The sequence below is a fragment of the Poecilia reticulata genome, linkage group LG20 (assembly GCF_000633615.1).
Source record: "Poecilia reticulata strain Guanapo linkage group LG20, Guppy_female_1.0+MT, whole genome shotgun sequence".
Lineage (NCBI taxonomy): Eukaryota > Metazoa > Chordata > Actinopteri > Cyprinodontiformes > Poeciliidae > Poecilia > Poecilia reticulata.
The window spans coordinates 21,919,328-21,945,239 of NC_024350.1; the positions used below are offsets into that span (position 1 = coordinate 21,919,328).

The 25,912-nt window shown below is 37.6% G+C and overlaps 3 protein-coding genes and 1 long non-coding RNA gene across 8 annotated transcripts in view; 2 read left to right on the forward strand and 2 right to left on the reverse strand.

The window, feature by feature from the left end:
* The window catches only part of asap1b (ArfGAP with SH3 domain, ankyrin repeat and PH domain 1b), a 65,590-nt gene extending 62,524 nt beyond the window's left edge, over positions 1-3,066 (forward strand). For all 5 annotated transcript variants that reach the window (XM_008396644.2, XM_017301862.1, XM_008396645.2 and 2 more), the window contains 3 exons: positions 189-730; positions 1,485-1,607; positions 1,698-3,066. In XM_008396644.2, the coding sequence (XP_008394866.1) occupies positions 189-730; positions 1,485-1,607; positions 1,698-1,772 (740 nt within the window). In that variant the 3' untranslated portion in view covers positions 1,773-3,066. The remainder of the gene's footprint in view (positions 1-188; positions 731-1,484; positions 1,608-1,697) is intronic.
* A 1,315-nt stretch (positions 3,067-4,381) lies between these two features.
* On the reverse strand, positions 4,382-7,640 carry eef1a1l3 (eukaryotic translation elongation factor 1 alpha 1, like 3). Its single transcript, XM_008396648.2, has 7 exons — positions 7,414-7,640; positions 6,574-6,753; positions 6,210-6,506; positions 5,993-6,143; positions 5,074-5,330; positions 4,774-5,008; positions 4,382-4,706 (listed from the first exon to the last, which is right to left on the reverse strand). Exons 1-7 carry the CDS (start codon positions 7,555-7,557, stop codon positions 4,597-4,599), a joined length of 1,374 nt encoding a protein of 457 aa, XP_008394870.1. The 5' UTR covers positions 7,558-7,640; the 3' UTR covers positions 4,382-4,596.
* Positions 7,641-9,890: 2,250 nt separating this feature from the next.
* fam49bb (family with sequence similarity 49 member Bb) overlaps positions 9,891-25,912 on the forward strand; it is a 42,237-nt gene continuing 26,215 nt past the window's right edge. The window contains exons 1-2 of the mRNA XM_008396649.2: positions 9,891-10,059; positions 22,425-22,508. The gene's annotated coding sequence lies outside the window, so the exon portion shown is untranslated. The remainder of the gene's footprint in view (positions 10,060-22,424; positions 22,509-25,912) is intronic.
* Positions 13,190-19,493, reverse strand: LOC103456839 (uncharacterized). Its single transcript, XR_532334.2, has 3 exons — positions 18,874-19,493; positions 13,554-13,650; positions 13,190-13,431 (listed from the first exon to the last, which is right to left on the reverse strand). It is a non-coding gene; the product is annotated as an uncharacterized LOC103456839 (long non-coding RNA).

The following is a 25,912-nucleotide window of genomic DNA, read 5'->3' on the forward strand; positions in this document are numbered from 1 at the left end:
TCCTTCCTTCCTTCCTTCCTTCCTTCCTTCCTTCCTTCCTTCCTTCCTTCCTTCCTTCCTTCCTTCCTTCTATATTCATGTTAAATTCATGTTAAATTCCAGTATTTTGTATTTTAAAACCAACATGTCCAACATTCCCTGACATTATTTTCCTAGTTTATCGTTTTTCTTTGTGGTTTTCCATCCAGTGGCGTTGAGAAAGATCGACACCATCCACCATCCGTCTGTGGACAAGCCCAGCCTTCCTCCAGAGGTCTTCCAGAAGTCTCCGCCGCCAACCGAAACCGCACACAAGGCGCCCCTGGCTGACAGGCCGCAGCTGGGCGACCTGCCGCCCAAACCACAGGTTTCCGAACTTCCCCCGAAGCCGGGAGAACTTCCTCCGAAGCCGCAGCTCTCCGACCTCCCCCCTAAGCCCCAGCTGGGCGACCTGCCGCCCAAACCTCAGCTCAAAGACCTTCCCCCCAAGCCGCACCTGGCGGACCTGCATCCCAAACCGGGGACGTCCGAGTCTGCTCCCCGGCCCCCTGCTGGGGATTCAACGACGCAGAGGCCGCAAACGCAGCCTCCCCCTCCGCCTCAGACTCAGCCTCAGCAGCAAGACTCGCCGTCGCCCAACCAGCAGGTGGCGAACATAGCGACTCCATCACAGCAAACCACAGAGGACACTAACGGGACGCCGCCGGGGACCGCCGAGACTCCGGTGCCACTCCCAAGGAAGATCAATACAGTATGAACACTTTTTAGCTTTTGGATAATAAATGTTTCTGTTTTTATTTATTTAAGATAATTATTTTATTAAAAGCAGCTACTCATTATCATGATGGCAAGTTTTACTGGACAATAAATTGTTGTAGAAATTGTTGCGATAACCGATAATATTATTGTTTTGAGCCCATTTTCAAGTAGTCATGCTGTGGCATTACTTTAAATTCTAACAAACATTTAACTCTAGAACTGAAGACATAAATATCTAAAATAAATAAACAGAACAGAAATAATAAATATACTGAGGTCTGTGCAAACCAAATTATCATTTAAAAGCAAAGCACCAAAGAGAGCAAAGCACCAGACTGAAACTTTTGTCATTCAGTTTTTAGTAGTAAAAGGGAGAGAAAGGAGAAAAACAATAAATCATGCAAATGGAAATTTTTGAGCTTGTTTTACTTTATCATGCGATTAATTGATTGATTCCTTTTTGCTTGTTTTACCTCTGTACAATGGCTGCTGTAAAAGACAAGTGTTTTGTTGTTGATTTATGATGCAGAAATCACTTCCTGCATTCTTGTTGGTTGTGCAGGAGGCCCTACTTCTGCTTTTCAAAGATGTAAAGTTGTATAATTGTGCATCTGATTGCAGTCATTTTCATGTGCGAGTGTAAACGTTGAGTTAGGGGCGTGGCCAGTTTCTGCTTATTTTGATTTAAAGACACCCTAAAAGATATTTCGCAGTAGTTATTTTAACTTTCCTTTTCGTGCGTCCAGGGTAAGAATAAAACCCGGCGGGTGAAGACGATCTACGACTGTCAGGCGGACAACGACGACGAGCTGACGTTCGCTGAAGGCGAGGTGATCATAGTTACAGGAGAAGAGGACCAGGAGTGGTGGGTGAGTTCTGGCAGAAATATCCACGGCGCTGGTTGGATTTCTTCACAACTTTTCAAGATGTCATCCTTCGTTTTCTGCTTCTCTTCCCAGATTGGACACATCGAAGGAGATCCGGACAGAAAAGGCGTGTTCCCCATGTCTTTTGTGCACATCCTGAGTGACTGACAGCCAGACTTGCACTACGTCTCTCCCTAAAGTGGGATTTAATGTAAATAAATACCTTATCACACAGTAAAACCCCTGGTCACACTGCAGGTGTCCTGAAGAAAACAAAGTAATGAAGAAAACCAAGAAGGCTCATCCAAGCTGTACAAAGAATGTGTGTATTCCTCCTCTACCAGTATTATCTTAACCCTTATAGCATGGCTGAGACAGAGCCACTCAAAACAAAACCCTAGCACTTACCTAGAAGTCTATGTTTATGCTGTTCCTGTGTATATATGTATGTAAATATATATATTTGTGTGTGAGTGTACATACATGTTTTATTGTACAAAACATGTACCTGCTCTCTGCCTGTCCGAGGTTGGTAGAGCGTGAATTTTATCTGTATTACTTTCACCGGCCCCCCGAGTAATTATCGGCTTATATTTCTGTGGGGTTGGCAGAGTGGGGCGGGGGGGATAGATATGAAATTGAATGTGAAATAGGTCATGTCATTATTTGTCTTGCATCCCTGTTTACCACCATAGTTGACTGAAGAGGCAGGAGTCTCCCGCCGATCCTCCCCCGAAACGGGGGGACAGTATTCTCATCAAGTGTACTCCTTGTTCTTGCTTGCTTTTTTGTGTGTTACACGTATTATGGTTGTTTTACCGTACAGAAACCTGCTGCTACTGTGTGGTGGATTTAAAAAAGAAGAAAAAAAAAACATTCAAATGCCTGTGGTTCACTGTAGGTCACTAATTTTAATCCTTGTTACACTGTCCACCCGTACGTATGCTCTGTGTGTTGAAAACCCGACGCCATCTCAGCTTTTCCTTGGTGAAACGACGACTGGAAACGAGTGGAGTGCAGCGTTCAGACACTCACCTCAGGGTTTGAAGAGCCACTATAAAAACCTAGCAGGACTACACAGGAAAAAAAAAAAAGAAAAGAAGCGGTATATCCTGTTGTTTTAAGCCACTATCGACCACATGTATGGGAATCTCAACAGGACATCTTAGCAATAATGTTTTTTTCACAGGCTAGAAGCTTCAGAACCTGTGTTCACATTTCAGTGTCTTGTAAAACCTCATGAGCTTGAATTTTGTTCAGTTTTTTTAAAGTTTGATCTAGTTTGAAATCATTCCTTGTTACTGGAGAACATTTCCAGGTTGCCTGTGAACCAGAAATGTCTTTTAGATGAAGGTTGTGGAGACTATGTATTTTCACCCAGTCCTCACTGACTTAGTTCTTCCCATGTTAAGGAACAAACCCATCAACCCATTGTATCATTAAAAGTGCTGTACCGAAACAATGAGTCTGGTTTTTTTTTTTTACTTGTGGTTTGAATTAACTCCAAGGGAAACTCTTATTACTGGACTTCATGTTGGAGGGGAAAATATTCCAGTTGCATTTCAACACGCGGCCTAGGGAGACGTTGAAGATTAGGGAACCTACTGGTTTGTGAAATGGAAAGTCTGGAAAACCAGTGGTATGTACTTCTTTTGTTCTGTAACCAGAACAAGAGTGAAGTTTGGTCCCCCACTTTCTTCAAATTTAACAAAATTGGTGTGAAACATTTATCGTTTTAAAGATAATACATTTTTCAATAGGTCAACCAGTTAGTCTGCATTTACAAAACTAAATGAAATATGGTCTCAACAATGCTGTTTCCAGACATCACAAGATTAAATTAAATGAGAAATGTATTGTGCTTTGTTTATACTGCTAAAATATGTAGGATTTGATTGGTTTTCTTAATGTGGGGAGGCTGGTTGACCTTTTGTGACCTCTGGAAGCTGCTTTTTATGAATTTTTGCTGTACAAACCCATAAGATAATTCACTCACGTCATTACCTTGGTTTATCTTTGGATCTCAATTTTATTCAGCATGCAGAACATTTCACATTTATATTCAAAGCTTTCCCTCATGTATTGCTTCAAAACATCCAAAATTTTAGAATTTGAACTTGATCAAGTTACTCAAGTTCTTTCAAAAAGGTTTTCCATGTGTAGCTCATTTAAAGCAAAACCTTGATCATTTCCACCTGCAGCAGTCACTGGTTTGATTGGCAGCCATGTTGAACCATCTAATCTTTCAGATGAAGAGTTTAGTCTTCAGATGTTCAGTTTAAATTCTACAGATTTCCATGTTTAGCATCTTAAAATCTACAACCGAGGCTAAACTTGAGCCTTCAAAGCTGAAGTTTTCCATTAAACCTTTATGTATTCCAATTCTAATTGTACATTTTTGCCCCATTTTCCAAGATTAATGCAATTCATCCAGATGCAACACTGGACAAATTCTAGAATCAATGTAGATTAGTTTGGCAAATAGTGTTAAAGTTCAACTAGTAGATAAGTTTGTAGGTTGCATTTGGTACATTTCCATGGGAACTGAATTTTAGTTGCTGCCCAGACTCCAATTTTGATACACCAAGTAGATCCATGCAGACTCAGACTTTGAGATTACAGGTTGTTTGAAATACAAGCTTAGTCATTTTTTTCCAAGTCAGGGACAGAGCTTCAGTTTTAACACACCAGTCTACACCTTTTACAAAGTTACTAAGCTTAACCAGTTTTCATTTCTGCACCAAAAAATGTTGGCATCTTGCAAGGATGAGACTTTGTACAACTCAAATATTCTTTTTAATTAAGATTCAGTCCAACTTTTCCCACAACACTTAAAGGAAATTGTGCATTTCTACAAGTAATCAATATTAACACAGGAATGTCATACACCTTAAAGAAACTATAAACACCATTTGTTGCAACACAAATGTCAACTTTCTCCAAATAAAACTGCCGTTTTGTAGCGAAAGAACACATGCAAGCCAAAACCAGCTCATTTAGATGGTTGTGTTTTCTGGGAAGCTTTTGACCCTTGCTCCTTCTCCACAGACTTTATCACTCCGACTGCAACCGTCTGCTTCAGGTCTCTTGCTGCAAAGCGACCTGCAGACAGAACATTGTGAGGACAGGAGGTACAACAAGTTGGACATTAGTGCAACCTTTGCTTTACCTAAAGGAGGGTAGGTGAAGAAGCTCTCCACACACATTGGCTTAATGGGAACCAGTTTGACTGTAGCTGCATCTCCAGACTGCAGCAGCTGCGGGTCGTCCGCCAGTTTCTTCCCTGTTCGGCGGTCAAGTTTCTCCCTCAGCTCGGCAAATCGGCAGGTGACATGAGCGGTGTGGCAGTCCAGGACAGGACAGTAGCCTGATTTTATCTTCCCTGGATGATTCAGGATGATTACCTAAAGGAGAAGCATGTTTGAGTCTGAGGCAAAAGATGATTTATTCAACTTTCAAAGTAACAAACCTGAGCTTCGAAGCTGCGGACATCAGAAGGCGGGTCGTGCTGGGCGTTGCCGGCCACATCTCCACGCCGCAGGTTCTTTACAGAGACGTTCTTTATGTTGAAGCCAACATTGTGCCCTGGCAAAGCCGTATCCAGACCTTGGTGGTGCATTTCTATGGATTTCACTTCTGCAGTGAGCTTGGCAGGGGAGAACATCAAGGTCATGCCTGGTTTAAGGACTCCAGTTTCAATCTTTCCCACTGGAACTGTCCCAACACCTAGAGAAACCAAAACAGTCATCTTAAACTTAAAACATCTTAGCTTGGTCATTGCCTTCCTATGAAACTCTAAATTGTGGAGAATTTAACCAAAATAAATCAAGTTGGTATGAGCATCAGCTCAATAGTAGTGTGAAAATACTTGTATCATAATCCGTCTTGAAATATTTTAGTTTCTCAACTACTGTTAAAAAAAGTGATTAACGTCAAATTGTAATATCTTGATATTGAACCAACATCAACAGCCATCTTTAGATCAGCACATCTCTTCTGAGATGGAGGATTGCTGTTTAAAGTGCAGGCAATTTCTAGTAAGCTTCAAAGCAGTGAACTGGCACATTAAAATACACCAAAAGTAAACGTTAGCGATTAGCTTTAAATGTTTGGCCAGTTCAGGGCTATGCAGCTTACCGGAAGTTGCCTGCGTTATACTTGTATCCGCTACAAGAGAAATCAGAAATTAAGACAGCTGTTAATGTTACTTCAATATTTGGATGAGTGGCCAACGAACTGAACTACTGTCAACATTCTGACAAGACAACAAGTCTAAAACAGCGTAGAAAATCTACTTCATCGTTCACAACTTCCGCTTGCCGAACCGGAAGTCAGTCCAGACTGAATATTCAAATCTAGCCGAATAGCGTAGCGCTGCACTAATATACCTCCAATTTTGTAGACGTCCTGCAGAGGGAGCCGTAGTGGTTTGTTGATTGTTCGCACTGGAGGTTTGATCGAGTCCAGAACTTCTAGAAGAGTCTTTCCGGTTTCAGCTCCTTCCCTCAGTCGGACCTTCCAGCCTTGGTACCACGGCATCTACACGAATAATTTTAAACGCAGTTCGTTGCATCATCTGTCCACTTTAAGCTCCTGAAAAGTTACCTTTTGTGTTGGCGTGATCATGTTTTCGCCCGTCCAGCCGGAGATCGGAACAAACGGCACGGCGTTGGTGTCGTAGCCGATCTTCTTGAGGAAGACCTTCACTCCTCGGACCACTTCGTCGTAGCGTTTCTGGCTGTACGGCGGCTCGGTGAGGTCCATTTTGTTCACACAGACCATGATCTGCTTGACGCCCAGAGTGTAAGCCAGCAAGGCATGCTCTCTGGTCTGGCCACTCCGGGAAACACCCGCTTCATATTCCCCTTTGGCCGCGGAGACGACCAGCAGGGCAACATCAGCCTGGAAGACGACAGTCACTCAAACACCGCTCTCAAGAGAAACGGACCTTTTATTCTAGTTTTGTTACCTGGGATGTGCCAGTGATCATGTTTTTGATGAAGTCTCTGTGTCCAGGTGCGTCAATGATGGTCATGCTGTATTTCTGGGTGTTGAACTTCAGCAGAGAGATGTCGATGGTGATTCCCCGCTCCCGCTCAGCCCTCAGCTTGTCCAGCAGCCAGGCGAACTTGAAGGAACTTTTCCCCATCTGGAAAGAAAAGCAAGTATAGACGGTAGAGTAAATAAAAAAAAATAAAAAAAAACTTCGAAATTTGAGTCGAAGATTTTCCACGTGTGAAACTCGTTTAAAAGTAAAACCATTTGAGGCATTTCTGAGTTCTCTAAAGCAAATGTTTGACTAAGAAAATCTGAGCTTCAGGAGTCTGCGATTAATTCCTGAAACTCCAATTTTCTAGAAAAAAAACCTTGCAAATTTGAAAAGTCGAATTTGCTTGGGGAAAAAAAAAAATTCAACCTAGCAAGTCAACTTGGAAATTTGTGTCAGAAGTCAAATTTTAAAAACTTGATTTTCCAAAGTTTTCCTAGAAAATTTGAGTTTAACTTTTCAAGCTCAAATTTTCTAGAAAAACTTGGAAATTTTAAGTCAAGTTTGAGTACAGACATTTTCTATTACTTGGAAATTTCTGAGCTTCACAAGTTAAAATTTTGACTCTTGAAGCTCAGAAATTGCCTAGTTTTCTAGAAAATTTGAGATTTTACACTTTCAGATCAAGCAGAAATCTCAAACTTCACAGTCTTGGGGAAAAATGTGCTCAGTTTCTATCTACATTAGTCCTGATATGCTGTCACAGGTATTTCTATTGTTCAACATTCCCTCAAAAATAAAAACCCGAAGTTTAAGCCTCACCTGGGCTGCAGCTTTCTCAAACTTCTCCAGTTTCCGCTGGTCCACGCCGCCACACTTGTAGACCAGGTGTCCAGTGGTAGTGGACTTGCCGCTGTCTACATGGCCGATGATGACGACGTTGACGTGAGCCTTCTCTCGCACCATGGCTGCAGATCAATCTACAAAACAATAATCACTACGCGGATGCAACTCACACTTTCTCTCAACGTCTTCTGTAAAATGGGTCAACCAGGCAAATTCAGTCCCTCTTTATAAACCAGACAAGCCTGAAGTGGAGACAGGTGTGCAGCTTAATCAGGCGTGATTAGTTTCCATCTGTGGGGGAGCGAGACGACACAGTGAGAAAACCAGGGGAAAAAACTACTGAATCCTTAGAAAAACCCTGTTTAGTACTAAAAAAAATGTAAATAAATAATTACTTTAGTGTCTCTGTTAGTGAGGAGAAGCAGCAGTTAGATACAGAATGGGAAAGTATGACTATGGGACAGTGATGAAAACACAAACCTGGATGACTTTAAGTTTTAACTTTAGCATTTCACCACTAGAAGCCAAGACGTAAATTTATCATTCCTCACATTATCTGACACACAAACCATTTAGTTTGACTTGATAATTAAATAAATATCAAATAATGTATAAGTATCAACTATTCCTCATAACATAAGAATGTTTATATTAGCATAAACTGTCACGACTGAAATGTTTAATTAAAATGAAGTTGGTAGTATTTCAATAAAAAGCTGAAACATGAACTGTAACAAAAATGTTTGATATCCAAATTTTACATAAACAATCCTGAATTTTTAAAGTGTTTAAAAATAAACTAGTTATTTTTTATTTCTTGCAATATTTTGGTTATTTAAACACTACGTAAGGTAATATTCTCAGTTTTATTTTAAAATATAATTAATTGGAATTTATTGCGACATCAATAAATCAAAATTATATCATGATAAGAAATTTATCACAATAAATGATAATCGAATGTCTCAAAATATATATATCTTTATTGAAATATTAACATTTTTTGTGATTTTAAAGGGAAAATAACCATCAAAATTCAAACAATTTGGTTCAATTCTGTGTTTAAATAATATAATACATTTCTTGATATTGTCTAATGACTCTACCCTTACCAAAAATAAACAAATAAATATATATTCCACCTCTTAGACATCAGATATTCTTGTAATCTTGGTCCTGATCAACAGCTGAAGGTCTTTATTTGATCAATAGTTTCCACTTTTTCACTCAATTCAATATTGTGCAGGGTATGCTAGAAATAAGAGGTGAAAAATAGTTTGAGAAAATGTACACTGATCCAGTTTAAACTTTAAATGCATAAAAAGTTGAAAAAGATTAAAAGGAGCTGGAGCCGCATTAGCTTCTTGCTCAAGGGCATTTAGGCAAAGCGAACAGCCCTTTAATATCTGTTTCAAGGAGGGTGTTATTTTAGCTGCTCTTAAGATATAGAAGTCCTGATCAAAGCAGATTTAATTATAGCTCTGTTCTGTAATAATCCTATGGAGGGAACAAATGAAGAGTCTCTCCTCTGGCTTCTTTGGCAAGCCATTATGACAAATAATCAATCCACAATTCTGGTGCTGTTAACTTTTTAATCAGACATTTTAATCCGCAATCACCAATCACATTCACCATTATTACTTTTTGTAATAATGTGTGTTGGTTTTTAGCTTCAGATAAGAAATCACACCAAAAGTACCACTGGCTATTAAAAATAGTAGTTTTGTAAATAATTTTTTACACCAAATTCTTCTGTTTTTGCAGTTAAAGTCATTTTTATTTTGGGCAATATTAAGACCATAATCTTTCTGAAAGGGCTGGCTGCGCCGTAATGCACTGATAAAACCCATTAACAAAACTGTTAGAATATTAATAACAAGTTTTGCTTAAAATTAAAAAATATTGAATTTTTTTTTTCACATTAATCAGTCCAGGATTTTGTGATTGTGAATTTTCTGCTTTTAAAATCACTGATTTTGTGATGCTAATGTAGAAATATCCATATTTGCAGTTATGTAAAAGTGGCTTTTTGATATCAATAAAGGCAGCAGAGTTGCACAAGGAAGAAATATTTTTAACTGCAAGTATCTCATAAACTCAATGTTTTTGACCATTTTTTAATGAAAAAATTGTAGCAAAGTCACAATTATGCATTACCATGAAAATGTGTGAAGTCTAAAGCTGTTATGTGAAAAAACATGATTGCAGAATCTCAAAACCTGGAGGGGCTGATTGATGTGATTTGGCAATAAGCGGATAAAAAAACTCCTTTGATTTGATTGACAAAATAATTTTTAAGTAAACAACAATTATCTTGAAGGTTATTTGACCCACTGGAGTCAAGAGGGCCACATAAAACGCTACGGCGGGCTGTATTTGGTCCCCTGGCCTTGAGTTTGAAAATGCCTTATTTGAAGAGCCTGTGTAAGTATATTATGTTAAGTTGGCTTGCCATACAAGATGGGCGGGACTACCCGGACTCCCCTCCCTGACCACAATGACGCCGAACAAGAAACCCGGAAACATCCGCAGCAGCAGCAAATAGCTCTTCTTCTCCTTTGAGCCGCTGCTTCCAGCGTGGTATCCAGACGTCGACTCCCGTGTTTCTCAGCGAGCATCAAGGTAAATAAAAGAAACAACGCTAAACAAACAGATAAGATCAGCACATTCGCTACTTTTCTGCTTTTCTTTCCTGCTTCTCAACTATCCGCCTCCACCTTCCACCAGTTGCCAGTGAGCAAAGCTCGTTTCCCTCTTACATCCTGCTCCTCTTGTCGATGAATGAATGAGCCAGAAAAACGTGTGCTGCTCTATAATAAAAACCCCATGCCTTATGGCGGATTAAAACAGCGGAAAATGTTACCATGAACTCGCCGCATCTTGTACATGTACCGTTAACTTCCTCTTTTGAGAGCAGCGGCTTTCTCGACTCCGCTGCTAAGGCTGCTGATTTTTCCTTTATTTGGACCGAGTCTTTGAACGTTACACGCTTGACCCGTAACGTGTGATTACAGCCCGGCTGCGGGCTGGCTGTTTGGCCTTCACATTACAGTATTTACCCAGGTTTAGACTGAAAGCGTGCGGCTCGGATTGAGAAAACCTTTCAGGCTGCAAATGATGCATCATTAAAGGAAATGCATACAGTGACAGCTGGGCCATGTGTGGAGCTGGTTAGTCTTTGTTTTAATAGGTCTAGAGGTAACCACACTAATGCATAAAGTTGTTTTTATTTGCTAGGTTTTTATGTTGAAGTCATTCCCCTAATGACTGAAACACTATTGCTCATTGTTGAAGCTAGAAGGGAAAAAATAGCAAAGTCCTCCTTTAAATTAAGGCATTAATTGCATAACAAATTAAAATTACCATGATAATTTCCATGTTGATGATTTTAAAGATAGTTTTGTTCACAGAAACATATTCATGATTTAGGTTGTAAGCGGTTTTTATTTCTGTTTTTATTTTGGGTATTTAAAATATCTTCCACAGTTGGGTGTTGTTTACAAAATTAATGTTTGCAGGACTTTATATTATTTCTAATAAGTTCAAAAAAAGTGCAAACAAAATGTAGTTGTAAAATGTAAGAGTGATTTATTTAATTCTCCTCTGGGATAAATAACATAATTTTTAATTGAATGGAGGAGGTTTTATTGTAGTTAGAACATATATTTCTGTATCCTGGCATCTTCACTGCATTTAAAGATGTCTTACTGTAGGAGTCTGTGGGATATTTTTATTTGTTTCTCAGTAAAACCATATGCTGCTTCATGACTTCATTTTATTGGCTAATTCCAGCGGTTTTTAAAGTTTCAGCTGGAGAACGAAACATGAAGTTTCTCATTTTCTTTTAAAAGTTTGACAGATTTAACCTGTAACATAAAATAAAAACATAGTGTGAACTATATGGTAGTTTTTGATTAAAACTAGAAACAAAGCTTAAAAAGGTTGAAGTCCATCCTAGCATTTGTGTATCTATACACTAAAAAATGAAGTTTTTGTTTTGATGTGTTTTAAAGACGGAAAGAAAAAACTCATTACTTTTGTTTGGCTCTCTCAGGTTGTGCATTTCAGATGCAGAGAAGTAAAGTCATTGTTACTTTTTTTAAAAAACGGCTTTGCTGTAACTACAAGACTGTTTTTTTTTTTTAGGGGCTTGTTTTGCATAAATTGCAGAAACAACCATTGCCTGGTCACAGAAAGGCTGCGTGTTGTTTCCTTCCTGCCCAGCCTTTGCAATAGCTGTTGCTGAAAGTGGAAGTGAAACGCTAAGATAGCTAAATTTGCTCATCACATATTGTGAAAGTGCAGCATAAACATTAAACCTGTTTAAAAAGGAGCTCAGGCTGCTGGTCAACACACTGACACACATAGTTTTATTTATAAAACATTTATAAAGGTCTCACACAGCAGATATAGTTTTAATTAGTGGCAGCTACAGTTTACAGAATAACCCAGTAGTTGTTTTGACTTTTATTTTCTTTTTGATGGTTTCGAAACAATAACTTTTAATTAAACCCTTGGAATATTTTGTTACCCACCACACTTTTTGGGATAAATGTTTAATTTATGTTCATTTATTCAGTGATGGAGGGAGTAAAGTCACTGTTAAGCATGTCAAATTTCTCCGATTTTTCTCCGATTTTCTTATTTCTTTCCTAAAAAAGAAATCACAAATGGCAGAAAATATTTTCAAAAATCGTTTTCTATTGCTGTTATCCCTTCTGTGAGTTGTACAACAAAGACGTTTTGTTTAATTACAAGACTGTAATATAATCACAGAATAAAGTAGTTTTACCAGAAAAAACATCTTAAAAACACGAGGAAAAAGTTGTTTTAGTGATTAAAAAGCTTTGGAGTTAGAATCTGTTGTGATTACATCAGTCTGTGTCGTTATGTCTTCAAAATAAACAGCTGTTTGCACAATAGTTTCAAAATCCTGCTACTAATAATTTGATACGGATGTGTGGAAAGATTAAGTATTTCCTTAACTGTAAAACTTAAACCAAGATGCTTTTTACTTTATTTTATCTTTTTTGCTGTAGTTCTCATGAAATTGTTAATTTATTCTTCTAATATTACGACTATCCTGGTATTTATTTTGTATTGTTTTGACTTTATTGTGTAGAAATTATTCTCATATTATAACGACAGTTTTCTTTTGGTATGACTTTAGTCTTGGGTAAATGTATTGATAAAACCAGTTCACAAAACTGCTAAAATATCAATGAATTCTTAAAATGAAATATTATTGAACATCTTTTCAGTACCTCCAGGATTTCGTGCAATAAAAGTCAAAGTGTTCAAATATAAATTTAGAAACATTTGTGCTTATTTATGATGGTAAATGTGACTGTTTATTACTCGCTGCATAGATCATGGACTGCAATCTGACATCATTTAAGGCTGAGGCAGCTGTTTAGTACAAGTAAGAAAGTTTTTGACAATTTTTGAGAAAAAAATTGCAATAAGCTCTCCAAAAAAAGTGCAGCAATTTGTTGATTTTGTGTGAATTTCCACGATAATTCTCAAGAAACAGGAGGGACTGATTGATATAATTTGGCAGTAAACAAATAAAAACGGCATTGATTTGATTGATAACATAATATTTAAGCACACATAGTGTTTGATCTATAATCTAGAGGGCCACATAAAAAACCATGGTGGGCCAGATTTGGCCCTCGGGCCTCGAGTTTGACACGTAGACAAACAGTCTAAGCTGAATCTTTTAATTTTTATATATTTTTTATTGCGCCGTTCTGCTGCTGTGCGTAATAAATGCGAATGGCTTTGGTTTATTTTTCTTGCCACTGACGTTCTCCTTACTTTGCACTATTTCAAATGACTGGGAGGCATGACAGTACCTGACTGGTGCGCCGGTTGTAGGATGTTGGACATGGTAAAACTTGTTGCATGCTCTTTCATAATTAAGTGGCAGAGTTGGTTACTTTCTTCTCCAAGAAATCCTTTCCACCTCCTCTTTTATTTACCGCTGCAGCCCTAAAAGTGTCAGAAGGAAGAAAGTGAGCCTCCTGTTTAATAAGCTTTTGTTTGTTCGGAGAACAATCTGTTTCTGTCTCTTTGTATAGCAATTGTGAAATGACAAATGGTAATCTTTTCACCTGGCACAAAGCTGGAAGACTCCGTCATGTGCAGGTACAGACGTGCAGTCGCTCTTAGGCATGACCCTTTTCTTGGAAATTAAACGTTTATCCCATGCTGTGCAGCAAAACAGAACAAAGGACAAATGAAACCAGCCATAGAAATCAAGTGAGTGAAAGTTTTTCACATCATTTCTCCTGAGAATTATGTCTTTAAGAGGAAACGGATGGCAAAACTGCAGCGGCTGTAATTCCTGAAACCTAGGATGAGTGTTGCTGTTATATCTGTGAATATTTAATCATATTACCACAGTTATAGCACAGTTTTATGTTATTTGCAATTGCATGAAAGGGTTTTTTTCTGCTTTTGCTAAAATAATTTAATTACTGAATTACCTATTTGTGAGATAATAAAGGCTTTCTATTCTTTCCTAATCCAATATATTGATTATTGCAGGTCTAACAAGGAAAGTTTGAGCAAAAAAGAAAGTACCCATTTTTTAAGTATGTATTTTGCATTGACTGGTTCATAGGTCAGCTATTCCTGTAGCTAGCCTGCAGTCTGCTGCTTAACATGTGCAGACGTGAGCTGCTTATTTAGTGTGTGTGTGTAAGGGCCAGAAATATCACATGAATTTGTCTTTAAGTAAGAGAAAAGTGCAGTCGCCTCTCTTTGTAGCCGTCTGAGGGTTTATTCCCACCAACCCTGTTTAGTTCGCTTTAATCCGACTCTAGTTTGTTTGCCTAAAAAGTCCAGTTCGATTAGGAATGATTGAATGTGAAATAAAACTGATGTGGACCAGAAAAGTGAACTTTGGTCTGCCTAAAATCCTTTGTCTTGGTTTGGATGACATAACTCTGACTCAGTTTGATGGATATGTGAATGCAAAGTGAACCAAAGACTGCTCCAAAAGCAGAAAGAGGACTATAGCGCAGGGCATTATGGGTAAAAAGAACCAAAACAAATGTGTCTTAACGCTACCTGGAGAAATGAAATCTGGTCTTTTGCCTAAATCCCACAACCATTTTTGTTTACATTTCTCAAATAAGAAAGTTGCGCTCTTTCTTCTTTGCAGGTTTTCCTATCGTTTTCTTTAGTTGTTCTTTATGTAGCACCACCACTGGACAGGAGGGGAACAGGTTTTTAAAAGATTTAGTTTGTTTGTTACAGTGGAGTGTGAAAGTGAACCACAGTGGCTGAAAATGTAACAAATTTTGCGATTTTGGTCCCAAATCAAACTGAATCTACTGGACTATCAGGTGTTAAATGCACAGAAACAACTCTATCATTCATCCAATCAGAGAAAACTCAGGTCAGTCTGGTGTCTCGTTCACAGCACTACAAACCATATGAGAGAACATGTCTGAAGTCTTTAAGGCCTGGTGTTGTTTCTACCTGAAAATGACCCGTGCCTACTTTCCACTGTTGCCATGGTTTCACCTAATGCAACCACAAAACCGGGCCGTAGACTGAAGTTGTGTCCAGACCTCGCTGACTTGGACCAGACCCAGAAGTCCGTCTTTAAAGCCACCCTGTGCCACTGAGCTTTGTTGTGCAGGTTGGGTTACAGCAGTTATTCTTGGTATGAGGATTGCTCCAGCGGCTGGTAATATGCAAACCATTTCCAGCAGCAGGCGGACACACACCCCCACTTGAAACGTCTCAGCTACTACTACAGCCTTTGTTTCACATTCAACATGTTTCTATTCACTTTTTACTGAATGTTTTCCTAAACCTTCAGATTTCCCAGAATATCAGTTTTGTGTGCTTGGTTATTTTTTTAGCTTGTTTGAGGTTTTAAGCTCCTTATTCCATTCGAGGTGCGTTGTTTTTCTGCTCTGTAGTAGGTTGACACAATAACATGAGCCATTGTGTAACTCGTGGAAGCCTAATAAAACAAACCACAGGCTCTCCAGCACAGCTTGGAGCGTGAGATTTACATGTTTGCATTACCTCATAGTATCCACCTTGTGTAATACATATACTGTTGTGCTGATGATGAGTCCGGCTGCCTCTGGCCTTCACAGAAAACGGCCTAATTGATCTGTGGTAGTGCTGCTGGTGCAGTTATTGGGATTAGCATTCTCTGACTGATCCGCCGGCCTGTTCAGCTCTCTGCTGCAGCGTTGTTAACGTTCAGGAAGGATTTTTGACGAAGATATTTAATTTAGTTCAACGCTATAATTTAGGAATTTGTGCCTTTAGATATGAGCTTTACAGGCCCATATGATGAATTAGAATAGTATTGAAAATAGGGAAGCTAATGATAATTTTAGTAATCGGTTAATCTATTAATTTATTGTCATGATTAATTGGATAAAAAAATTCAGTTATCACCTAAGCCTCTATATACATTAGAGGTGCAATAAAATATGTAAATAAACAAATGATTCAGTCAATTACAATAGTATTGAAAATGGGGCTTCAACTAATGATTATTTTAGAAATCGATTAATCTATTTTCATGATGATTAATCAGATAAAGAAATTCAGTTTTTTATCTGATAAAACTGAATTGTATATAAAGGTTTATATACAATTAAGCCTTGTATATGAAGGCTTAGTATAGCATTTTGTGCAGTTACAGGATTAGTTTACAAATGAGGAAATGTTTAATCTTTTAACACATCAGCATCAAATTATTGGTGCCCCTGTATTTGAGAAGTACTACTATAATTACACACAGATGCATACTTAGAAGCCTTTTTCTGTTAATTATGATGATTTTCCACTTGTAGCGAATGAAAACAATTATATTATTACATCAGACTATTAAAAAACACAAATTTTTAACAGAAAATTGTGGGTTTAATGCTTAATACAGGCTTAAAGGTTGTTGGATTAAAAGTACCTTTTATAAATAACACGCCTCATCTTGATTATTCTAGATTAGTGAATAAGAGCTGTATAAACTGCTGGAGGGATTCGTTTTCTTCAGGCATGGCTGGCTCCTCGATTTCATGTGATTCTCCATCTTGAATCGTAGCTGCATGTTCGCTCTTGTCTGTCAGCGGGTCGGAGGTGAAATGATGACATACTTGAGTCATTAGTGAGGGAAGAACAGCCTGCCGCCAAATTCATGTTTCCACACATGAATGAGTTATTAGAAAGCAGGATGTTGGTGCAGTTTTTCTTCTTACTTTACTCTCACTGATGTGTTTCAAAGCTCTTTCTTTAGTACCTGAAGTAGGGCTGGACAATAAATCAATAAATTGGTGGATTTTTTTTTTTTCCCCCACACTCATTGGGTTTCCATAGTTCAAAGTGAACTTGTTTGACAAGCTTATATTTGCTTGGATCTTGAATTCAGGTCACATGCAAGAGTCAGGATAAGTTTTTATTTTTCTTTTTTATGAGAATAAAGTTGTATGATGATGAAGTCTTAATAATAATAGAAACTTATTTGATTAGATGAATCCACAAATAAACAGGTTCACTGTTCATTGATTAGGGCTGCAACTAACAATTATTTTAGTAGTAGTATTATTCTGACGATTAATCAAATAAAAAAAGGCTTGTTTTTATTTAACTGCGTAAGCCCTTTTTATACAATATTAGAGATACATTAAAAGATGCAAATAACAATTAAATTAAGTAAATAAACATTTTATTGTCTAAATTGTAATACTGCAGCATTCCCTTACTAAATCTGAACCATGTGAAGCTAAAACTGCAATTTCAGAAGTTTTGGATAAAATATATTTACAAACAAAGGTTTTCTTTTATCTTGAATGCAAAATGTATCTTTTCAGTTTTGGCTTATTTGTTGCCCTGTATGTTTGTTTTTCTTTTCTCTAAATGATTAATCGATTACTAAATTAGTTGACGATTATTTCTGTAATCGATTAATCACGATTAAGCTGATTAATCGATACATCTCTAGTATTGATAAATAACAGTAAGCTGTGTTTACTTGGCCAAACGGCTGTAATTTTCTACATTTTACCAACACATAAAAATCTGAAAAGTTTGGCTTTAATCTTTAACCCCTAAATTAAATCATTTGTTAAATTCCAGTGAGAAATGGTGCGAAATCATTATAATGACGAGAAATTAAATAAATCACTCTGGAAAATTTGTGATGTTGCCATCTGTATCCAGCAATAACACCGCAGACTTCGCTTCAACTGGATAGCTGGTCCGTTAATGGGAAGATGGATGGAGCTAAATAAAGGCCAAAAACCTGTTAAAAGTGGTTTTACAAAAGATCGCCTCAGGAGGGCTGAATGTAGAAGTGCGCCACATCCTTTTCCTCGCACTTCACAATTATACACCGGTTTGTGTTGGTCTGCAACATTTAAAAGAGCCAATTTTGCCCTCAGTTCAGCTAAATAAAATTCATTTAGAGCCACAAATGTTACCTGATCTTCCATGAAAAAAAAAAACACTTGTAATTTTTGATGACTATCTACTGTTGGAAATTTATTTGTGCAAAACCGCCATTTTATGATTAGAAGATTTAATTTCTGGAAATTCAGGAGTTTTGTTCTTTTGCCAATGTACTCCTTTGGTTTCCATAGTTGCGAATGATGTCACACACCCAGAGCCGCCATCATGTTCAGGTCAATTCTACGATGTAATATTAGGGCCAGGCTATGATCTTTTATTTGCACTTATGAGAATTAAGTTATAATATTACAAAAATAAAGTCTAAATTTTCAGAGAATAATTTTATGAGAACTGCAAAGCAAAAAATTTAAAATTAAAATGAGAAATGTTGAGCATCTTACGAAGTCATGCTTTGGTTTTACAGAAAACGAAATACTTCATTTTTTTTAAACATATCATCAATTTATTATCATTTGCAGTTGAAATAATAGGGTCAGTTTCTGAAAAGCCACTTTTTCAGAAAAGAAAACAAGAATTTTTAAAAAATTAAAGTCTGACCTGGTTGGCAAAATGTGAGATTAAAAAAAGTTTAAAAGCGCCGTGGTGTGAAAGTCTGTTTCCTCTCATCCTGTGTTCCTTGACAGACTACAGTATTTACATAGATAATATGTGCTAGACGTGCAGTCAGCTTCTTGTTGCTCTATTTCTCTGCTCTTCTCCCAACATTTGAGATGTCATTCTTATAATCTGTAACTTGTGCAAATCCCCTGCTGCATTGCTCATAAACTGAGTGCTTTCTTACTTTGTTATTCTGTAATTGACCCACGCTGAATGTTTTGCTGTTAAATAAGCTGAAAATACAATCTGGAGCTTTGCAGGGGTTCCTGCTGTGGTTTGTGTTTGTAGCCCTTGGCTGCCTGGAGAAATGCTCCTGATTCTTGCCTCTGATGTGTGTGAGTCGGTGTGTGTGTGCCAGTTTCTGATCGCGAGCATTCCTCTCAAGCCTCTTACTTCCGTCCTGTGATGTTGGCTTTATCTGAAGCCCTCATGAAGAGCAGCGGTGTCTCTCCTGCATATGAAGACGGTTTTTAGCAGGATGCTTCAGCTTTCAGCCTCCTGTTTGCTGCACCATCTTCACACCAACTGTGGAAAAACGGAGAGCTATAAATATCATGACCTACTCAAAACTCACAGCTTTAACAAATGCACACAAAAAAAAAATCCCTCCAGCGTCTCGGTTTGTTGGTGTTTCTCCTCTCAGACTCAGATTTGATCCCACTGTTGTTGAATCCACTGTAACCAAAAAAGAAAAGCGTTTGATGATTTTATTCTGGCATGTTAAACCAGGCATGGCATCCTCATGTGGCCGCCCACATGTCAGCGGACACAAAGAGCAGGCGTGTTGCTGCAGATGGTAAATCAGCATGGTGTAAATTCAGCTTTTGCATGAGCTGCCCCCGCACCAACCCGCCATCCACTCATGGTGTTAAACCTCACACATACTTTACATCTGAGACGAGGTTTTCTTTCTCTTCTGTCCACGCTGTGCAAGCATGCTTCATACAGGACTTTTTTTAATGCAAACGAAAAAAAAAGAATCGCTTTTTTTTTTAATATAAAAATATGAAGGAAATTCAACTTTTAATTTGTGTCATTATTAAGCAGTGAAAACAAGTCCCTCAGGAAATATTTACATATTTTGTTTCTTACAAGCTCACTTTAAGAAAACCATGTTTTGCCAGTTGGACAGCTCTTTATGTCGACACACACTCTGTCAAGATTCTTCAGGGCCCACAGCATCACACATCCTCCACCCTGCTTTACATTGGACATGAGGTTCTTCCCCAGATTTCCATCCTTTTTGTTTGTTAAACTGTGTGCGTGCGTGTGTGTGTGTTGAAACACCCAATCTTAATCAACATTTTGAGTTAAATTGCACATTTATGTTTATGACGGAGATAGAAAAGGCAAAATTGTTTTCATCCTGTGCCGATAACTGTAGGAAAGTTTAACATGTGCAGTCTTGTTTATTTTATTTTGTCTCATGTTTTGCTTCGGTTTTATTTCAGTGTGAACCAAATATAGTTGTGTCTTTATCACATGAAAATCTAGGTTTTGCTGCCTTTTGTGACAAACATCCAGCAATTTAATAATGAAAAAAACTAAATTATGGCTGGTCGCCGTGGATACAAATGATTAAAAGTCATAAATGAAAATGAGAGAAAATAAGAAAATATCAGCATATTTATCAATTCCATGCAGTCCCAGGCTGAACCAAGCAGTTTGTACCAAAACTTTCCCACAAGATAAAACTTCTGCTTTCAGACACACTCACACTTTTAATGTGTGTGTTATCATCACAGAAAGGCTGCAGGCTTCGTCTCAGTTTTACTTTTATTTTGCATTTCACCTTTGGAGCATGAATTTTTCATGCAGCTTAATGTAATGATTGGTCTGCTCTGTTGTTGGTATGTTTAACCTTGCTGTTGCATTAAGGAAGGCAAAATATTCACTCCTTGTACGTTTTCACACAACTGAAACGTTATTTTATGATGTAGAAACACAAAGTGGTGCACAACTGGAGTGGTGGTAAATGATGCATGATTTTTTTACTAATAAGTCGCACATCTAGATGTTTATTTACCCTAAGACAACTAAATGAAATCCAGTCCAACCATTCGAAATACATAGAAATACAAACTTTGAAGGAAAAGAAGAACTTTCTATCCCAAAGTCTATCAAACGGATAACGAAGAGATGAAAATTGTTTTAAATATTGTAGTCATTGGCATTTTTCTCTCTAAAAATACTGTGGAAAGGTTCAAACACTGCCAGATTAAAATTTTAATATTTAGTGCTGCAGAAAAATGAATGTTTCAAAAAATGTTCTCAATTTTTGCACAAAAATATGTAAAAAAAAAAAGTTTCAGTGTGCAAATATAACAATCAACTCTGCATAGACATGTTGATTAACTCAGAGGCTGGTCTGCAGTCATTTGAATGTTTTAAATGAGAATCAGGACTGAATGTTTGTTCAAACGGATGTAAGAAAGTAAAAACCTCGTTACCATTCCTACAAACTGAGGATCTGATCTCCTGCAGTCCTCAGTTTCTACTTTATTTAGAAAATAACGACTCCAGACATGCAGGCAAATATTGGTCAGCTGAAAGTAATGATTTATTGTGAATAATATCTTTTATGACACTTCTCACATAACCCATCCCCCGTGTGATTTAAGCAGATTTCTTTAGAGCTTTCATTAGGTTTCAAAACTGTTAATAAGACTCATAGCTCATCCCTGAGACTGTGACCCCCTGCTGGGTAACGGCGCTCTAGACTGGTTTAATTGTAGCTAGGAGCTATGAGCAAAGATGAATCACGCACACACACACACACACACACACGCACACACACACACACACATGAGCTCATCATTGTTGGTTTTTCCTGCAGCAGTGATGAATGGCAGCAGTCCTAGTGTTTATGAGCCAGCAGCTTTGCTGCAGTCCTGCTTTTAAAAAATAGATCTCATTAAGTTGAAAGTTTTGTCATTTTAGCTAAATAAACATTATCAATGGCCCAAACTAGACTCCTAATGCAAGTTATTCACAGTAATTGCTCTCTACTACCTTTTATTTTTTTATTTACAGTAAATAAATTAGGAATTGTTGCATTTTTTTCACTAAAAAAGTGTTTTTCCATGTTGGAGAAAAAAGCCAATTTGTCAATTTATCTTCATTTCCCATAAAGAATCACCACAGAAACCAGCTTAAGGGTCAGGCTGCTGTTGATATATTGTCTTAAAGCCTGTTGAAACACTAACAAACTGCTCCACATACTGTAGGCTTAACCTCTGTGACCTCGTGTGCTTAGTCAGGCTGTGGGCGTTTGCTGCGATGCATAGCTGACTCCTGAGTTGCCCCACCTCGTATGGCAGCTGTGCCTCGTCAGCTCCGCTGGGTTAAGAGCTGCTTACTGGGAGAGAAGCTCCTCGAGGTTCAGAAAGATGTTTTTCATTGCTGGTTGTGTGCAGGCAGAGGATGGAGCTGGCAAAAAGCCTTGTGCTCCCAATCAGAGCTGCACAAGTTGAGTCTTAAAACTGAAAGCTCTGCGGGAACATTTTCACATCTTCTGATTTGGCTCTTTGAACTTTTTTCTTTTTTTTTTCTTTCTTTTTTTACCTCTCGAGTTGATAGACGTAAACATCAGCTGAGTGAGTGCGGCGCGTCGCTGCCGTTTCACAGCAGGAAGCAGTGAGCCTTGTAGAAAACCTGAGGTGAATCAGAGGAAGTATTACACAATAGGAAGTGCCACATGCTTTCTGAAAGTCTGTTTGCTCTGTAAGGACTTAGAAACTCTTTAATTGGCGCCGTATCTATGATGCAGGCTGTAAAACGTACCACTCCTGCTAGCTTAGTGCAGAACTTCCTGGTTATATTTCCTTGTTCTGATTTTTCTGCACTTAAGTGAAAAGCGAAATAAAACGACTTTAGATCTTGCTGTTTTTTTAAGACTTTTTCTAAATTCTTTTTTGAGTTTAATGTTTTGGCCTCTCTTTCAGAAGCTGACCTCTGCTGGAAGGACTGTCCACCCAGGGGCCACCTCCCAGGCCAGGCTTCCCTGCTCCTGCATAACTCCACTGCTGGTAAGTCCCTCCGCTGATCCCCCCTCTCCTCTTTCTGTCACACTGACTTTAATATCGCCTTGCAAAGGTTTTACACTCTTTAAACCTACTCGCATTTTTTTTCTCAACATTTTTAAGGGGATTTAATAAATAAAAAAACCAAGATATAAAAGAAAAAACAAGACAAAATTATAGCATTATTAAAAAAGTACCTTATTTATAATCTGGTTAAGAGTGGCCTTAAATGCATGAAAATAAACCATTTCCTTCAGCTTTAAGTCTTCCTGCAGGTGATTCCAATTTGACAGAGCAGCAAACTGTAAGGATTTTTTTAACCTTATTGAATATCAGACACAGTTAATACATTTATCAATGCAAGTGGTTCATAATTGGGAAGGAAAATGATTCAGTCTAAAAAACATGGAGTGTAGTATACATCTAATATCACACTCAGTATGTCTGCGCTTCCTTAAAACTCTTAAAATGTCCTAAATTTATTAAAGAAAAAGTAAGCTGGCCTTAAATACGTTCATAACAGCTCTTAAAAACATTTAATCTCATATATTCTATGTAGGATTTTTCTCGCTGAACCTTTTTATAAGGTAAAAGTTTGAGTTGTGACTTGAAGCAGTTGAGGCTACCATTAGCTGCTAATATACCCTTGCTAGCCAACTAGCTAGCCAAAAAGAGCCACAGCTACCGTTAGCTGCTAAWATACCCTTSCTAGCYAACTRGCTAGCCAAAAAGAGCCACAGCTACTGCTTCGCTAAAAGCAGCATTTGGTGCAACATGAACTCTGAAGTAACAGGTTTTGTGGATTTTAAATACTATTGTCAAGCACCAGTCTTCACTATTAAAGAACTTTATATATATACATGCGTCTATATCATCTTTTGTATGTTTCTGTTGTGATGTAGCTCTTAAATTTTAGTTTGTGAAACATCAGCCTTCATCTGTTCATGCATTAATAATTTCTACCTGAAAGAACTTCTCTGTTGTTTCCATGTCTGCATTTTATTAGTAAATGCAAATTTTAACCGATAAACTATTTCTGTGCCGTTATCTTGTATAAATTTACTTTTATTTGTTTGTGTAGCTATTTATAACCAAACATGCAGCTCTGTTGCGTCCTGTTTTGAATAGACCGCATTGCGTAAATGATTGTGAGTTTATTCCTGCTTTTTTCCCTCCCTATTGTTCCAAACAGCTTAGCTCATGGAGCATGTGGTGGCTATGAATGAATAGGAGATTTTGTTGAAAGTTGACCTGGTTATTATTTTAGTTTATTCTTTTTTGCAGTCAGAGATTTCCACTCTGACGTCAGCTCAGAGCACTTTAGGTTTTGGTTATGGTTGCCTCACAACAGCGTCGGAAATCGCCGTCATTTGGTTTGGCTTGATTTGCTGCAGTAGCTGAAGACGTTCAGATTCAAGTAGTTTCCTGAGAAAAAGTCACATTTGAGTGGGAAGTTGTTCCCTGTCCATCACAGTATCACATAGAAATACATAGGCAGATGCACCTGTTTCCCATTAAATATCCCTTTAGCACCACCTCATAATGCTACATGTTCAGATGTTTGATCAACAAGTTTTCATTTATGGTATTTTTGTTTTTAGGTGCTCAACATTCAAAGCCTCACAAACACAAATACTGCTCTTGATAAACATTCTCATTTCTATTGTGATTTTTCTGCACACAGTAACTGAATTTAATCATATTTCTAATTTATTGATATCTATTAATCTCACTGGAGAAAATGGTAAAGCTAACAGTCACAACAATATGGACAGTTTTAGGAGTTTTTAAACATTTTTATTTGGAAATTATTGCGAAAATGATAAATTAAAAATTCTTTAAGAAATTTATGAAGATGAATAACTTGTCTGTCAATTTATTCATTCTATAATTCAACAATATTGTCCACCATGCAGTAACATTACTTTCCTTTCGTCCTGACTGACTACTTTTATTTCCTGCCTCCCTGACTAACATTTTTTCGTTCTTTTTTCTTTTTTTTTTACTTTTTGCATCCATGAGTGATTTTATTTTATTACTTTTAATTTTTTTACTTTTTACCTCCTAGATTTTGATTCAGGCCACCACACTGTCTTACCAAAAACTTAAACATTTTGCAGTAAAACAGTTCCACAAGGCTCTATTTTAGGTCAGACACTTTTTAAATTAGAAAGGCACAAGGTTGTTTTTTTGTTTTTGTTGTTTTTTAAACTGAATTTGCTTTACTATTTAATTCCTTGTTTTTGGACTTTTGTGAAATGAAGGTATTATTGATCATTCACTGTGATTTTTCAGTATTATACACTTTTTAACTGGTGTAAAGTTGTACAACTTTCCCCCCAAAATAGTAAAATGGTTCTTGCTTAACAAAATGACATGTTATTACTTGTTTTTTATTCGTTTCAAAGCACTTTCTGTTGTCCTTGTTGTTTAAAAGTCCTTAATAAATAAACACTGAGGTATTAATTGATAAATATAACCTTAAATTGTGGACTGAGACATTGTTTCACACTAGTATGAATTAATGACTTAAACATGGAGGTAACAGCGTCTCTGAGTTAAATTACAACCTGGCTTATCTGAAAAGCTTCACCTTATCTCATAGAAGTTTGAAGTTTTTCATGATTATCAGCACAGATACAGGCATTATGCAAGGTAGCCTTTGGTGTGTTTACGCTTATTATGGGCTTAATGTGCTGCAGTGTGGGAGTGTGTGTAAAGCCGGCTGAGGAAAGGAAATGTATTGTTGACCATAAAAAGGAGTTGAGTAATGTAGGTGCTCCCGGCTTCCTGTTTCCCCATCAAGGCCAACATGTTTATGTAGCCAGAGGGCAAAAAGGTACAGTTGACCCAAAAGAACTGCTCTATGTCCATGTGCTGGGGAAAAAAATTATAGGACTTATTTTTTATAAATAATTGTCTGTTTTGATGCTTCCCAGTTTCCCATCAGTTTTCGTTTCTGCACTGAAACATGATTCCAACTTTTTTCATCTCAGAACTAAAAATTTAACTAGAACATTTTACAGGTTTTTTTTTTTTTAAAACATGAACAAACATTTACAAAACATTCATGGCAGCCAAGCGTTGCTATGGTGATCAAGCTTTGAAAGTGGAGCCTGGAAAACAGATTGTAACGAAGGAAGGAGGGAAAAATGGATGAATAAATGGATGGATGAAATAATGACTGGATGGACAAACAGACGAATGATTGGATGGATGAATAAATGGACCAACGGTTGGAGGAATGAATGGATGAATGAATAGACAAACGGACGAACAGTTGGATGGATGAATGAATGAATGAATGAATGTATGAACAGACAGATGGCTGGATGAATCATTGGATGGATACCTGGATGAATGAATAAATGAACAGACATGGATGGATGAATAAATGGACAAATGGATGG